The 14233-nt window shown below is 44.6% G+C and overlaps 1 protein-coding gene across 1 annotated transcript in view; it reads left to right on the top strand.

The window, feature by feature from the left end:
• Positions 1-13368, top strand: part of CMAS (cytidine monophosphate N-acetylneuraminic acid synthetase) — a 31786-nt gene extending 18418 nt beyond the window's left edge. The window contains exon 8 of the mRNA XM_013007510.2: positions 12794-13368. Within this exon, the coding sequence (XP_012862964.2) occupies positions 12794-12984 (191 nt within the window). The 3' untranslated portion in view covers positions 12985-13368. The remainder of the gene's footprint in view (positions 1-12793) is intronic.
• Positions 13369-14233: the final 865 nt, after the last annotated feature.

Raw genomic sequence — 14233 nt, forward strand, 5'->3', positions numbered from 1 at the left:
CATGTCTTATAGTGGGTCTGGCCATGTGGTCCTCTCTGTGGACTGGCTGTTCTAATTGGGATCATCGTCCTCAAGGCCTGGTGGGCCAGGTTGTGCTCCACTCTCTCCTCCTCCCCCTTCATCTGCTCCCATGTGCTCCGATCAGATATGTCCCTCTCCCGGAGCTGCAGAACCATGAGCTCCAGCATCCAGGGCCCCCAGTGCTCTGCAAGGACATGGGAAGCTGCAGGCGCCACTTAGTGGGTACGGTCTGGCTTGGGGTATTTCCCTGCACTGGTGGGTTGCAAAACTAGAGGAGAAGGGAGGAAGCTGCCACTCGCCACCCACTGACCTTGCTAAGTTAGGGTAGAGAGGAAACCACAGCGAGCTCCACTGTATTTTCCGTGGGCGAAAATCAAAGTGAGAAGTCTAAAATAATCTGGGCATGCTGAGAATCCAGGTCTCGATTCTCGTTGATCTCTGAGCCATGCAAGGGGAGTTCTAGGAAGAGGGCTCTATCTTGTAGCTGTCTTCTGATCCCCTCTACGTTACAGGTTTTTTGAGATGTTGAGTCCAGTTCCCCTTATATAGTTTCAACATCGGATCTCTTTGTTGACCTTTGGAGCATGTTGTACACCCTGAAGGTTGAGGATTCAGTGCCCATTGTTCTGTGGCACTTGGCCTGGGTTCCCCAGTGTGTGTCCAGAAGCTCGGGACAGCGTAGCTTATTCAGTGCATGTCACTTCGGATATTCCCCCTCCCCCTCTCCAAGGACAGTGTGGCTGATTCGGGGTATATTACCAGGGATATTCCCCCCTTAGGGTCCTTAAAAGTATTAAGGAGACTGTCTCTATGTCTCTCTCTCACTCACTTGGAGGTTGGTCCTTCCATTTTCTACCAACCGACATGCAACTTGTGCCCTCCCAGACATGTCTGCTCCCTTTCCTTCTCCTGACTTGACTTCCCCTTAAGCATCCCTCATCCCTCTGCCAGGGGTGTCTACTTATCTGTGGGGACCTTGTCATAACTTTGCATGCAGCCACTGAGTGGTCAGCAACCCCCCTCCCCGCCCCCCATTCCCTTGACAGCTCCATCCCAGCAGACATGCGAAGTCCTCTGTCAAAGTGATCATCGAGATAATACCTAGAAAGGATGTGTACGGATTATTGGCACTGGTCAGGCACTCTGCCAGGCTGTCTGCCCACCCTGGCCAGCAGGCTGGATGCCCTGTAAGCCTGAGGTTTTGTCTGCCCTGTTGCTTATCCCTATAGCAGTGGACTCACACAGTATTTGTCTGTTTGTGATTGGCTCACTTCACTCAGCTTAACGTCTTCCAGGTCCTTCACGTCATGAGTTGTTTCATGGTTTCATCACTGTTGTTTAGAGATGTGTAGTATTCCATTGTGTGTATATATACACCATCGTTTTGTTATCCAGTCTAATGGTGGGAATTTAGGAAGTTTCCAACTCCTCCAACTCCACCTTTTCCAACTTCATTGAACATGGGGGAGCATGCATCTGTTCATGATTTATTTCTTATGTCCTTTGGGTACATGCCCAGTGATGGTATTGCTGGATCCTATGGTATTTCTATTGCCATCTGTTGTAGGATTCACCATAGTGCTTTCCACAGTAGCTGTACATATTTACAAGGCCACCAGCAGTGTATAAGAGACCTCTCCACACCCTCTCCAGCATTTTTTCTCATTTTTTTTAACCTGGCCTACCGTTATGGATGTTACATGGTATCTCAGTTGTTTTCACTTGCATTTCCTAGATGGCGAGTGAATGAGAGCATTTCCTCATGTGTCTATTAGCCATTTGGGGTTCATCCTTCGTGAATCATATACTCAGGCCCTTGGCCACCTTCTCCAAGGGTTATTTGTACTTTTCTTGTTGCAGGTTTGTAGTATACTGCAGATTTAAGAGTTAGTCCTTTGTCTGTTACGCCATTGCTCAATGTCTTTTCCCAGTCTATGGGCTCTGATTTTACTCGTTGAATGGAGTCTTTCGATGTACACAGATCCTTTTTAATAGCTCCCATGCATCTATTTTGTCTCCCACAGCGTATGCTTCCTTTGTTGTATCAGGTAGCTCGCATGTGCCCCAGACCACGATGTTGAATTAAGTCCCAATGTTCTCCTTGATCATCCAGGTAGCTGCGAGTTTTACATTTAGGCCTTTGATCACCCCTTGAGTTTGTTTTTGTGCCTGGGGTGAGATTCGGATCTTGTTTCATCTTCTGTAGATAGATATCCAGGTTTTCCAGCACCATTTATTGAAGAGGGCATCTGCTTCCCATTTAGTGCTTATTGGGTGGTCAACTAGCCAAGTGTGGAGTTTGATCCAGCTTAATGAAGATTACAATAGTCTCTGAGAATAAGAGTAATCTCAATTTTTTTCTGTGTCTAGAGCAGATCGGCCACGAGTTCTGTCCAGATACTCTCCAGATGGGTTTCGGGCTCTCAACATCCCCAATAGCCCTCCACAAATTGGGCGCTCATAATTTTTACTCTGATACTTTTCTCCTCACCTATTTGAGATTTATAATTGTCATCTTGGGATCATACAAGTTGGTGTGCTTCTTCTGTGTGGACTTAGTTGACTCCTTTCTTAGATGGCTGCTTGTTTGAATATAAGTCTTTAAGACCCCAGACATTATTCTGATTGATAGCGTGCCACTATCTGGTTTCTTCACCACACTTTGCTGTAGCACCTGTATCTTCAGTGATCATTTCCTGAAGGTGAGTATGTAGCAGGGCCATGATGTGAGAACTAATCATTAAGTTGGATTTAGTGAGAGCCCAAAACCCATTCCTGGATCTATGCATTTATTTATTCATTCATTCATTCATTTATTTATCTATGCATTTATGCATTTATTTATTTTGGTTTGCTGTAAGTTGGAAGCCAATACATATGTCATATCCTTCCATAATTCAATCATGTCCAAAATAATTGTGCAGTTTTGTTCCATAATCATACATGTTTTCCAAACCATAGTTTTCTTCCTGGACTTCTTCACATCATCGCCCTCTTATCCCCCCTCCTCTCTGTCACCCTTCCTTGAAACCCTGTTACAGTTTCTTTCCCGGTAGGCTCAACATCCCTTTGTTTCATTTACCAAATAAGGTAACAAATAACAGTGTCAAGAAGGTGAGTCCCAATGGCAACGCACCTCTGAGATACTCCCTTATATGAAGGAGCATAAAAAGAATATAATAGAATGGCCGTCGCAGGATTGCCGGGATAATGTGTATCTTAACACAGCATACAGGGCGTTGATGTACCAAGACCTAATTGTCCGCCAACCAACAGTACACCTCTTTTGGGTACAGCTGTCTTCTACCTCAGAAACTCACTGATCTACACTTTAATTCAGTTTTTCAAGTGTCTCTGGGGGTAGATTCCAGTTCACCTGGTGGAGTTCCCAGTTGGGGTCTCACCAATGCAGCCTCTGGAGCATAACATGTACCCTGAAGATTCAGGACTCAGTGTCCCAGTGTTTTGCAGCATCCAGCCTGGGTTCCCTGGGGTACCCCCAGATGGGCCCTATGTCAAATTTGCCCTCCTGCTACACACCACTAAAGACTATCCCTACCTAGTGATCCCAAGGGCATCCTCACACTGTCCTACCCCACCTGGCGGTCAGCGGTCCCTCCTCTCCCCGCAACACACATGCACATGTTTGCCATGACATGGCCATTCCCTCTTTCCTCTCCTACAGTACCCCTCCCATTCCCATTAATAAGCCTCATTCTTCTGATGGGGCCGCCCCCTCTCCATGCACCTCTACAGAGGACCTCACCCCAGATCCACATGGCTACCACTCAGCAGACTGCATTCACTCCACCCCCACCCCTCTTCACCGACCATTTGATCCCAGCTGTTGTGAGGTACTCTCAGGCCAAGTGAACTACACTATACTTACTTGGAGCAGATGATGTGTAGTTTATTGGTACTGGATTAGCTCTTTACCAGGCTGTATGGTTGCTCACCAGTAGACTGAATGGCCTGAATGCTTAAGCTTGTATCTACTTGCTTGTTCCTACCGGCAGTAGACTCATAGTATTTGTCCTTTTGTGCTTGACTAACTTCATTCAGCATAATGTCTTCCAGATCCCTCTACTAATTGAGGTGTTTCGTGGTTTCATCACTATTTTTTTCAGGAGTGCATAGTATTCCATTGTGTGCATTACCAGAGACTTTTAATCCACTCTTCTATTGATGGGAATTTAGGTTGTTTCCTTCTTGCTATTGTGAACTGTGCAGCGACAAACATGCGGGAATAGACATCTCTTCGTACTGTTTCTTTTTTCTTTGGGGGATGTGCCCAGTAATGGTGGTGTTGGGTCATATGGTGGTTCAGTTTCCTTATGTTTTAGGCACCACCATATCGCCTTCCATCGTGGCTGTATGTAATTACAAATCTACCAGTAGTGGATAAGCGTTCCTATCTCACCATACCCTCTCCAACTTTTGTTGTTCTCAGTTTTTTTTAAAAATTGGACTACAATAACGGGTGCTAGGTGGTATTTTGTTGTTGTTTTGATTTGCGCTTCCCGATGGCTAGTGACCTGGAGCATTTCCTCAGATGTTATTGATGAGCCATTCCAATGGCTTCCTTTGTCTTTTCGGGTCTTTTGCCCACCTTCTCAGAAGGCTATTGTTTTTTTCTTGTTGGAAGCTTGTAAAATTCTGTAGATCTTAATAATTAGTCCTTTGTTGTGCTGTTATTAAATACCTTTTCCCAAACTGTGGGCTCTCTTTTTACTCTTTTAATAAAGTCTTTCAATGTACACAGTGCTTTATTTTTAACAGGTCCCATTCATATATTTATCTTCCACGGAGTGTGCTTCCTTTGCCAATTCTGCTCGCTCATGTGTTCCTGTAGGACTCCTAGCTTTGTCCCAGATTTCTCACTGATGATCCTGATGGCCTTGTGTGTTACCTCTAGGTCGTGAGTCCACCTTGAGTTGCTTTGTGCACGGATTGAAGATGTGGGTCTTCTGCCCGCCCGTGGACATCCAGAGTTTCTGACACCATTGACTGAAGACAACAACTGCTTCCCATTTAATCTTTTGAGGGCCTTTGTCAAAAATCTGTATGCAGATATTTTTATTTCTGGATTTCTGTCCTGATCCATTGGTCCACATATCTTTCGTTATACCAGTACCAGACAGTTTTGACAACTGTGGCTGTATAGTAGGTTTTGAAGTCAAGTAGTGAGTTTCTTCCCTTTCCATATGAGTTTGGTAATCACTTTTTCCATTTCTTTGAAGAGTGATGCTGGAATCTGGATCAAGATTGCATTGAATATTGTTGTTCATCCCCCTGGGCAATTGCAATCTGTTCCCCCGTCCTTCCTCCCCCACCTTTCCCTTACCCTCCTGGTATCGCTACTCCCATTTCTCTTACTGAGGGGTTTATCTGACCTATATTCCATGGCTCATGAGCTCTTACCTGTCCAATGTAAATGCTCTGGTCTAGCCAGAACTTGAAAGGCAGTACTGGGGTCATGATATCTTTTTCTGTGCTCGCATCACGGTATATAGGAATCCATTTGATTTCTGCTTGTTAATTTTGTATCCTGCTACTACTAAACTTCACTATTCTAACAATCCTATTGTAGACCTCTTGGGATTCTCAGTGTATGAGGGGGTACCCCCCCAATGGAATTTTTTTCTCAAAGGTATGTATTTAAATTGTTTTATAAAAAACCTTATCACCTTCAAAGTGCTCTCCATTACTCTTAATACTATTGTCAAATCTGCAATTCCGTTCTTAGAAACGTTTTTTATACTCAGCTGTTTGGATGGCTGACAGCACCTCAGGTGTGTTTTTTCTTCACCTCTTCTAATTCAAAAAATTGCTGTCCTTTCGTGTTCCTCTTCATTTGTAGAAACAAAAAGAAGTCTCACAGAGCGAGGTCAGGTGAGTAAGGTGCATGGGGCAAGAGAGGCATGCTGTTTTTTTGCCCCAAAGTGGCTTACTGAGATGGCTGTGTGAGCAGGTGCACTGCCGTGGTTGCAAAACCTGTCCCCCCTCTGCCACAAATCAGCCCTTTTTTTGGTCACACACATTCTTATGCAATCTTTTCAGAACCTCTAAATAGAAAGCTTGATTAACAGTCTGACCTCTTGGAATAAACTCCAAATGCGCTGTCCCCATCACATCAAAAAACCAAATGAACATTGTCTTGATCTTTCATTTCACTTGTCCATCTTTTTTGGGGTGAGGTGACGATGGCGTCTTCCACTGGCTTGATTGATGTTTGCTTTCAGGGTTATAGGAATAGCACCAGGTCTCATCACCAGTAATGACCTTGGGAAAAAAGTCTGGGCCACTTCGGAGATGTTCTTTGTAAGCAGGGCATGTTTCCACTCAACACTCTTTTTTCCGTGTCAGTCAGAACCCAATGCACAAATGTTCAGTGGCCCTTCTCTTTCCCAAATCTTTCATTAAAATTTGCTGAACTGAGCTTCAAGATAGTCAGATAACTTCTCCCTCTCTTCAACCGTCCACCATTGATCTCCAAGCACAAGTGCACAAATTTTGTCAACATTTTCATCCATTCTGGAAGTTGACCGATGTCCAGAATGAGGTTTGTCATCAATTGGCATTTAACCATTTTTGAAATGAGAAAAGCACTCGTACATTTGAATTTTTCCCATAGTGCTGTTCTTGTAAGATGTGTTCAACATCACAGCTATGGCATTTTTCCCTAGCAGGAAACAAAAGTTCACAGTTGCACACTGTTCTCTTAAATCGGCTATCACAAAAAGCAAGGTTCAAGTGAAACTGCTTTCATGAAAAAATGCACTGTGACCAGCTAGACCTTCCCAGGTGACGCCGCTGCTCTGAGCTGGAACATCACCCTCAAGTGTCGGTGTGTCCGGGGAGTTCTACTCTCTCCTTCTCTCCCACTTAGTTTACTCCCAAGTGGACTGGACAGACTGGCCTCTCTCCCCAGCCTGTATCTTCAGTACCGTCCTCTGCAGCACATTCTTCTAGGGGTGGGGTCGATATAACTCTGATTGGGACCTGCTCCACACAGGTGTGTTGCCCTCAAAGCTTGATGCATCAGAATGAGGTCTGTATTCTCTCTCCCTTTCCTAAGGAGACCTAAACAATACCCTCCCCATGGGTGGATGTGTTAGGGTTCTCTAGAGAAATAAAACCAGGACACTTTGGTTTTATTTATCGATAGATACAACACTAAGAAGTAAACAGCTGACTAGTTCACAGAGCAGTGCAAATGGCTCAGTTCAACTCACTTTATGAGACAGTTAATACATTGGCAGTCCATCAACTTACAAGGGCTGCTGGGTGCAAGTCAAGGAAGCAGACAGCTGAGTCTTTTGTAGAGCAATATGGGCAGTCAGGCCAAGGCAGTAAACAGCAGGGCAAGTCACCAATAGTCAGCCAGATGATAGGGTCTGACAGTCCCCAGCTCAAGTGATGTATATACCAGCAGGGTGGCGAAGCAGGTCTTGAAGGAACCTCAAACTATAGCGACAAGGTCCATGGATTAGGTGAACCACAGGTAGTGTAGCTCGCAAGTTGAGGCAGAGAACTAGCCAAGGCAGCCGCACACTGGTCATTGGAACGAGAGAGGGAGAGAGGCGGGGCTTGCCGAGCCATTTATCTCTTTGCCCTTCAAGTAAACTGCAACCATATTGATTCCACATGTGGTTATTGGCCTGGTTGGCACAATAAACATACCTGTCACAGTGGATAAATGCCCTGCTCCCCTAATGCCATCGTCTTTTATTTTTTCCTTCCATCCTCCCTTGTTGATCCTTAAAGGCATGGGAGAGGTGGGAAGATGTCTTTCATCCCTGATGTTACTTGCGTCTGTTTTTGTTCTTCTTTTTATTTGGATGCCATGTACATCCCTGGGTTTGGTCTGACCTGTCAGAGGGCTGGACCTCGACTCAAAAAGTATGCATTAAGTAACTCATCCTAGTCCATGCCCATTGTGCTTTTCAAGCTTACCTCAGTAGACTCACGTTGTACTTGGCCTTTTGTGCTTGGCTAACTTCGCTTAGTATACTTTCCTCCAACTCTTCCCATGAGACAATATGCTTCATGAGTTCTCACTGCTTTTTTTTTTTTCTCCTTGAGAATTCTTTCTCCTTTTTTTTTTTTTTATCATTTTATTAGGGGCTCATACAACTCTTATCACAGTCCATACTACATCAGTTGTGTAAAGCGCATTTGTACATTCATAGCCCTCATCATTCTCAAAACATTTCCTCTCCACTTAAGCCCCCGGCATTAGATCCTCATTTTTCCCCTCCCTCCCCGCTCCCCCCTCCCTCATGAGCCCTTGATAATTTATAAATTGTTATTTTGTCATATCTTGCCCTGGGGGATGGACAACCGAAAAGTGGGTGAAGGGAGACGTCATTACTGCTTTTTAGGGGTATGTAATACTCCATTGTGTGTATGTACTAGAGTTTTTAATCCATTCGTCTATTGATGGAAATTTAGGTTGTTTCCAAATCTTTGCATTTGTGAACTGCGCCTCAATGAACATTGGAGCGCAGATGTCTGGCCATTGTCTGTTTCTTACACTTCTTCTGAGTATATACCCAGTAGGGGTATTTCTGGGTCATAAGGTAACTCGATTTCCATATGCTTTAAATATCACCAAATCACTTTCTACAGTTCCTGAACATACCTACAAGACCAATAGTTCATATCTAATCACACCCCCTCCAACATTTGTTGCTTTCTGATTTTTTGAATTGGACTGTCTTTGATGATGCTAGGTGTTAAAGTTGTTTTCATTTGCGTTCCCTGATGGTTAATGATCTGAAACATTTTCTCATGCTTATTGGCAATTCAGATTTCCTCTCTTGTGAAACATCTGTTCAGGTCTTTTGTCCACCTCCTCAGTGGGCTGTTTTTTTTCCCACTTAGTGCAGGCTAGCAGTGTTTTGATTTTAGTAATAAGCCCTTTGTCTGGTGTGTCATTGCTAAAAATCTTTCCCCCATCCATGAGCTCTCTTATTGTGAAGTCTTTCAATGTGCACAGGTTTTTCATGTTTCCTATGTCCCTCTTGTCAATTTCAGCTTCTTCTGGGTGTGTACCCTTCTCTATTTCTGCTAGCCTATGCATTCCCTGCATCAAGGTTCTTAGACTTGTCCCAATACCTTTGTTGATGGCCCTAATAGTTTTGGGTTTTACCTTGAGGTCTGTGATCTACCTTGAATTAGTTCTTGTGCATGGAGTGAGGTAAAGGTCTTACTTTGTTTTTCTGCAGGTAGATATCCATTTTTTTCCAGCACCACTTGTTAAAGAGGGCATTGGTCTGAGTATTTGTTATTATACCAGTATCATGCTGTTTTGACCACTGTGGCTGTGCAATAGGTCTTAAAGTCAGGTAAAGCAAGCTCTCTGACTTTATCCTTCTTCTCAAGGAGTTCTTTGCTAATTCTAAACTTCTTCCCTTTACATATGAAATTGGTAATCAGTTTTTCCAATTCAGGTCTGCAGGCCAGAGCTATCTCCAGCATCCAGGGCCTCCAGAAGTCTACATGGACGTCCTTGTGATACCCTAAAGAGGCAAACTATCCTGGGTCTCCTCCCCAAGCTGGTGGATCTCCACAGTAGAGGGCAAGAAGAGGGTAACAGTCAGTACCCCACTTCCCAGGGAGGCAAAGCACCAGCAGGCATGCCAGGGTGAGCCCAGCACCCAGGTCGCCAAGGGAGGGGTGGCAGTTCAGTGGTTGTAAGGGCTTGGAGGATTTGGGGCAGTAGGAACACTGGGAACATGGTGTGCGGGGGGTTTTCAGGGTGTGAGAATGGGGTGTTTGAGTGAGGGGGAGGGAGCAACAAAAGGGAACATGGTGCACAGGTGTCAGGTGCTGGGAAATGCAGGGGAACTTGTGTTGTGGTAGGCACAGCTATGCTGTCTGTGGGAAAACCAACAAAAGATCCCCTGGTGCTTCGAAACTAGGGCTCACATCTGAATCCTCCGAATTGGCCTCTTCACCTGAAGACCTGCCCATCACACAACAGGAACTCCCGACAGGTGATCCTACCTCACAGGTGACCCTACATCGGCATCATTTCTAAGAAGCCGTACAATTCTATCTGTAGACTTGTTTCCTTGTGCTCCAGAATACCAATGAGCCTTATCTATTTCTCTTTGGGGCACCCCCATCATCCTCAGGCGGTCTTCATGCTCTTTTGCCCTTCAGTTTGTTTCTCACATTTGCTGAAGTCTGCTTGCTTGTCTTCAAGTTCACTGATCCGATTTTGCTTTTCTTCCATTTTATTGCTCAACCCTTGTACTGTGTTAATGATCTCTGCTAACCCGTTATTTCATTTCTGGATTTCCTTTGAGTATGAGGTTTTTATTATCTCAATTTCTTCTTTTCTTTTATGGATTGATTTTGTGTATGGCCATAAACCTCATTCTCTTTATGGCAGTTTAAGATCTTCTTTTTCTGTGCATTTCATTGGGTTTGGGTAATCATCAGTTGTTGACTTTGGCTTAGTGTGTGTGTGTGTGTGTGTGTGTGTGTGTGTGTGTGTGTGTGTGTGTGTGGTGGCTGCTGTTGGTTCCTGTTTTCGGGCCATAATGGGTTAGAGGAGGATCAGATGAGAGCTGGAAGTTGTATCATATGGTGACCCAGAAGGAGTGATATTTGGGTGGGCAGGACAGATAGAAGATCAGTGTTGGAGAGTAGGTTTTAAGTGATCGTATTTATCATAGGAAGTCTTCCTGTTAGATATAGTAATTTTTGATAGATTAGAAGAGGGAGTTGCTTGAAGATTATAAGAGAGTAGCTTCACAGGGGTGGGGGGAGTGGGGTTTTGAGGTAATGTGCTTGGGGTAAGTGAGAGGTATATTATAAGGTCTACCAGAGTCGAAGAAAGCTGATGGTGCCCAGCTATCAAAAGATAAAAGTGTCTCGGGTCATAAGGGCTTGAAGATAAACAAGCGACCATCTAGCTGAGAAGCAACAAAGCCCACATGGAAGAAGCACACCAGCCTGTATGATCATGAGGTGTGGATGGGATCAGGTATCAGGCATCAAAGGCCCAAAACAAACAAACAAAAACAAAAAGCATAGCAATGGGAATGAGGAGGGCAGAGTGGAGACTCAAAGCCCATCAGTTGTCAGTTGGACGCCCCCTCTCAGAATGGCCACAAGGAAAAAAGAGCTAGTCAGGGTGCAGTATAGCACCGATGAAACACACCATCTTCCTCTAGTTCTTTAATGCTACTCCGCCCCACACCATGACCCCAATTCTGTCTTACAAATCTGGCTAGACCAGAACATGTATACTGGTAAAGATATGTATGAGCTTGCAACACAGGGAATCCAGAACAGATAAACCCCTCAGGACTAATAAGGGGGCAACAAATAAGGAGGGTAAGGGGTAACCGATCACATTGAACAATGATGACCCCCAAACCAAGGGAGTCGAACAGCAGAAAAGTAGGTGAAATGAGACAGCAGTTGGTGTAAGACATGAAAAAAAATTCATAAATTATCAAGGGAGCGTGGTGGGGGGGGGGAATAATGAGTTGATGCCAGGGACTCAAGTAGAAGAAAATGTTTTGATAAAGATGACAACATATGTATAGATGTGTGTGACAAAATGGGTATATGTATGGATTGTGATCAGAGCTGTAAGAGCCCCCACAAAATAAAATAATTTTTTCAAAAAGAAAATACAATAATATAAAAGAAAGAAAAAATCTACCAGAGTCACCTCTCAACCCTGTATATAATATAGGTAGAATGTGGCCAGTCTGTTACTGTGTTTAAACCCGAAGGCCCATATTTCTGAGGCACACCATATCCCAGTTTTCAATGGGAAATGTCCCACGTTATATTGTGGGAGCCGTATTGGGGTTCTGTACCATTTAGTTCTAGTACTGTCCGCCCTTTACGCCGAGGTCTCAGGGTGGAAATAGGCTATAGGAATAGGGGACTTCCAATCTGGGGGAAGGTCCTGCTAAGGACAGTAAGTCCCAGTATCAGAAAGCTGCCTAGCTGGGGTGGGGAGAGCCTCTGAGGCACAATTCTGGTTCCATTCTTGGGGGAAAGAATTGGGTTTTTTGCCTCCAAAGAAAACAGGAAACAACTAAACACTATTGAAGCACCCAGGGAGTTCAAGATGCGCCTGGTGGGTACCCTGGGCAGGATCCCTGGTCAGCTGCCATTAGAGCTGAACTCTGCAAGGAGAGGTGGGGGAAGGAGGATTGGTATGGGAGAAACTCTGAAGGGTCTGTTCTGCCCTCTGAGAGCTCCAGCCCCCAGGGGTCCGCAAGGCAGGGGCAGGGCTGAGGCTCCACTTGGACTTCGGTCTGATAAGCCAGTGGGTTGCTGAGCCAGCAGAAACGGGGCCCTACTCGCTGAGCTGGAGCTGAGCACAGGAAGCAGGCACCTGCCACCTCTTAGACCCACCAGCTAGAGGGGACAAGGGGTGGACCTCGCTCCCAGGGTGCTCCGCTGTGTTCTGTGGAGACAAAACTTGAAGAGGTAGGTCCAAAATACTTCTGCAGTGCCAAGAATTCTCATCTGCATTCCCAGAAAGGCCACCTCACCTGTCAGTCTCTGAGTCAAGCAAGGGGCGTTCTACACAAGGGACTCATCTCTGTACCATCTACCCAGGGGCCTTAGAAATCATTGTTTTGTTCGACCTAATCTTAAGTATTCTTGTACACAGGGCCTTTGATCTAACTAAAGTTACCAGATTTATTTATTGGTTGCTGTTGGAATTATTTCACTTTGAAAAAATATTCTCTTTTCAAATGTTTAAATGGTATTTATCTTTCATTGGTAGGGAATGAAGTATCCGATGAAGAGTGCTTGAAGAAAGTGGGCCTAAGTGGAGTTCCTGCTGACGCCTGCTCCACTGCCCAAAAGGCTGTTGGGTACATTTGCAAATGCAATGGTGGCCGTGGTGCCATTCGAGAGTTTGCAGAACACATTTTCCTACTAATGGAAAAAGTTAATAATTCATGCCAAAAATAGAAATTAGTATAATGTTGAAAAAGAAGGTGTACAGTCTTTGTCAGCCACTCTGCTTTTATTGTTGATTAAGTAAATTTCCATGTTGCCATGTTTGGATGTGACTTGATTTGTGATACACCTTAATAACTTCTAAAGAAAGCCTTCTCAAGTTGCCATTCCCAAATCTGTGAAATAATTGTGCTCTCCTTTTCCCTTTACACAATTGTTTAGAGATTGACTGCAGTCTCAGATTTTTAATGAATGCAAATAAGACATCATCAACCTTGAATTTGTATTGTATCCTGTGAAACTGTGTATGTGTGTGTGTGCTTTCAATGATCCTGGGACTTTATTTGATGATAGTCTGGTAAGACACTATCAATTAATAAAATTACATTTCTCAAACTTGATGAGAACTGCATCATTAGAATATAGGAGCTTTATAAAGTTTCCGCTTCTTTTATGCATTGTCCAAGCAAGGTGAGCACAAGCCACTGGCTACTAAGTGTAAATACAGACGTATATGCAAATATTGTATCCTTCTCAGAATTTTCTATGCTGACTACAGAAAAGGTGAAATGTCCCCTAGTCCAAACCGTAGAGTCTGGCCACACTTACTGTGTCCAGCCTTAGTTCTCATTGCTGCTGCGCGGGTCCTTCGACGCTGCTAAAGCTCGTCTGTCCAATTCTCTCGCACAGGGCTCTCTCGCAGAGCACTTGCTGCTTGTCAGCTAGGTTCCATAATTCACTACAGTGGCCACACAACTCACACTGTTCATGATGACGAGACTTATGAAGGTTACAATTCTGGTGAGAAGTCCTCCGAACAGAAAGCCTCGTCCTTCTCCTGTGGAGTGGCTCTTGGTTTAGAACTGCGTCCACAATAAACTCCATCATAAATTAGGGTAAAACAGTCCAATGCATAGCCCATTGCCAGCAGTAGGACAGTGGACTATAGTTGGGAGTGGTCTCAGACAAGCTTTCTCTAAGGAGCAACAGAAAAGGAGGCTCCAAAGACATGAGGGTGGTTTGCAGACTGAGAAGGAGCCGTGGTGGCACAACAGCTCAGCAGTTGGCTGCTAACAGGAGGGAGGGAGATGGGTGTGGCGCTTGGTTTCTGTAAAGATTTATAGTCTTGGAACCCCCCACAGGGCAGTCCTACTCTGTCATGTACGGTCACTATGAGTCAGATTTCATACTGCAGTAAAGGGTACCAAAAATATTAAATGCAGCCCAACTTTAGCAATAGTAGCATAAAGCCTCACATGAA

The sequence above is a fragment of the Echinops telfairi genome, unplaced genomic scaffold (genome assembly GCF_000313985.2).
Source record: "Echinops telfairi isolate 266 unplaced genomic scaffold, ASM31398v2 ScPeMD7_21;HRSCAF=78, whole genome shotgun sequence".
Lineage (NCBI taxonomy): Eukaryota > Metazoa > Chordata > Mammalia > Afrosoricida > Tenrecidae > Echinops > Echinops telfairi.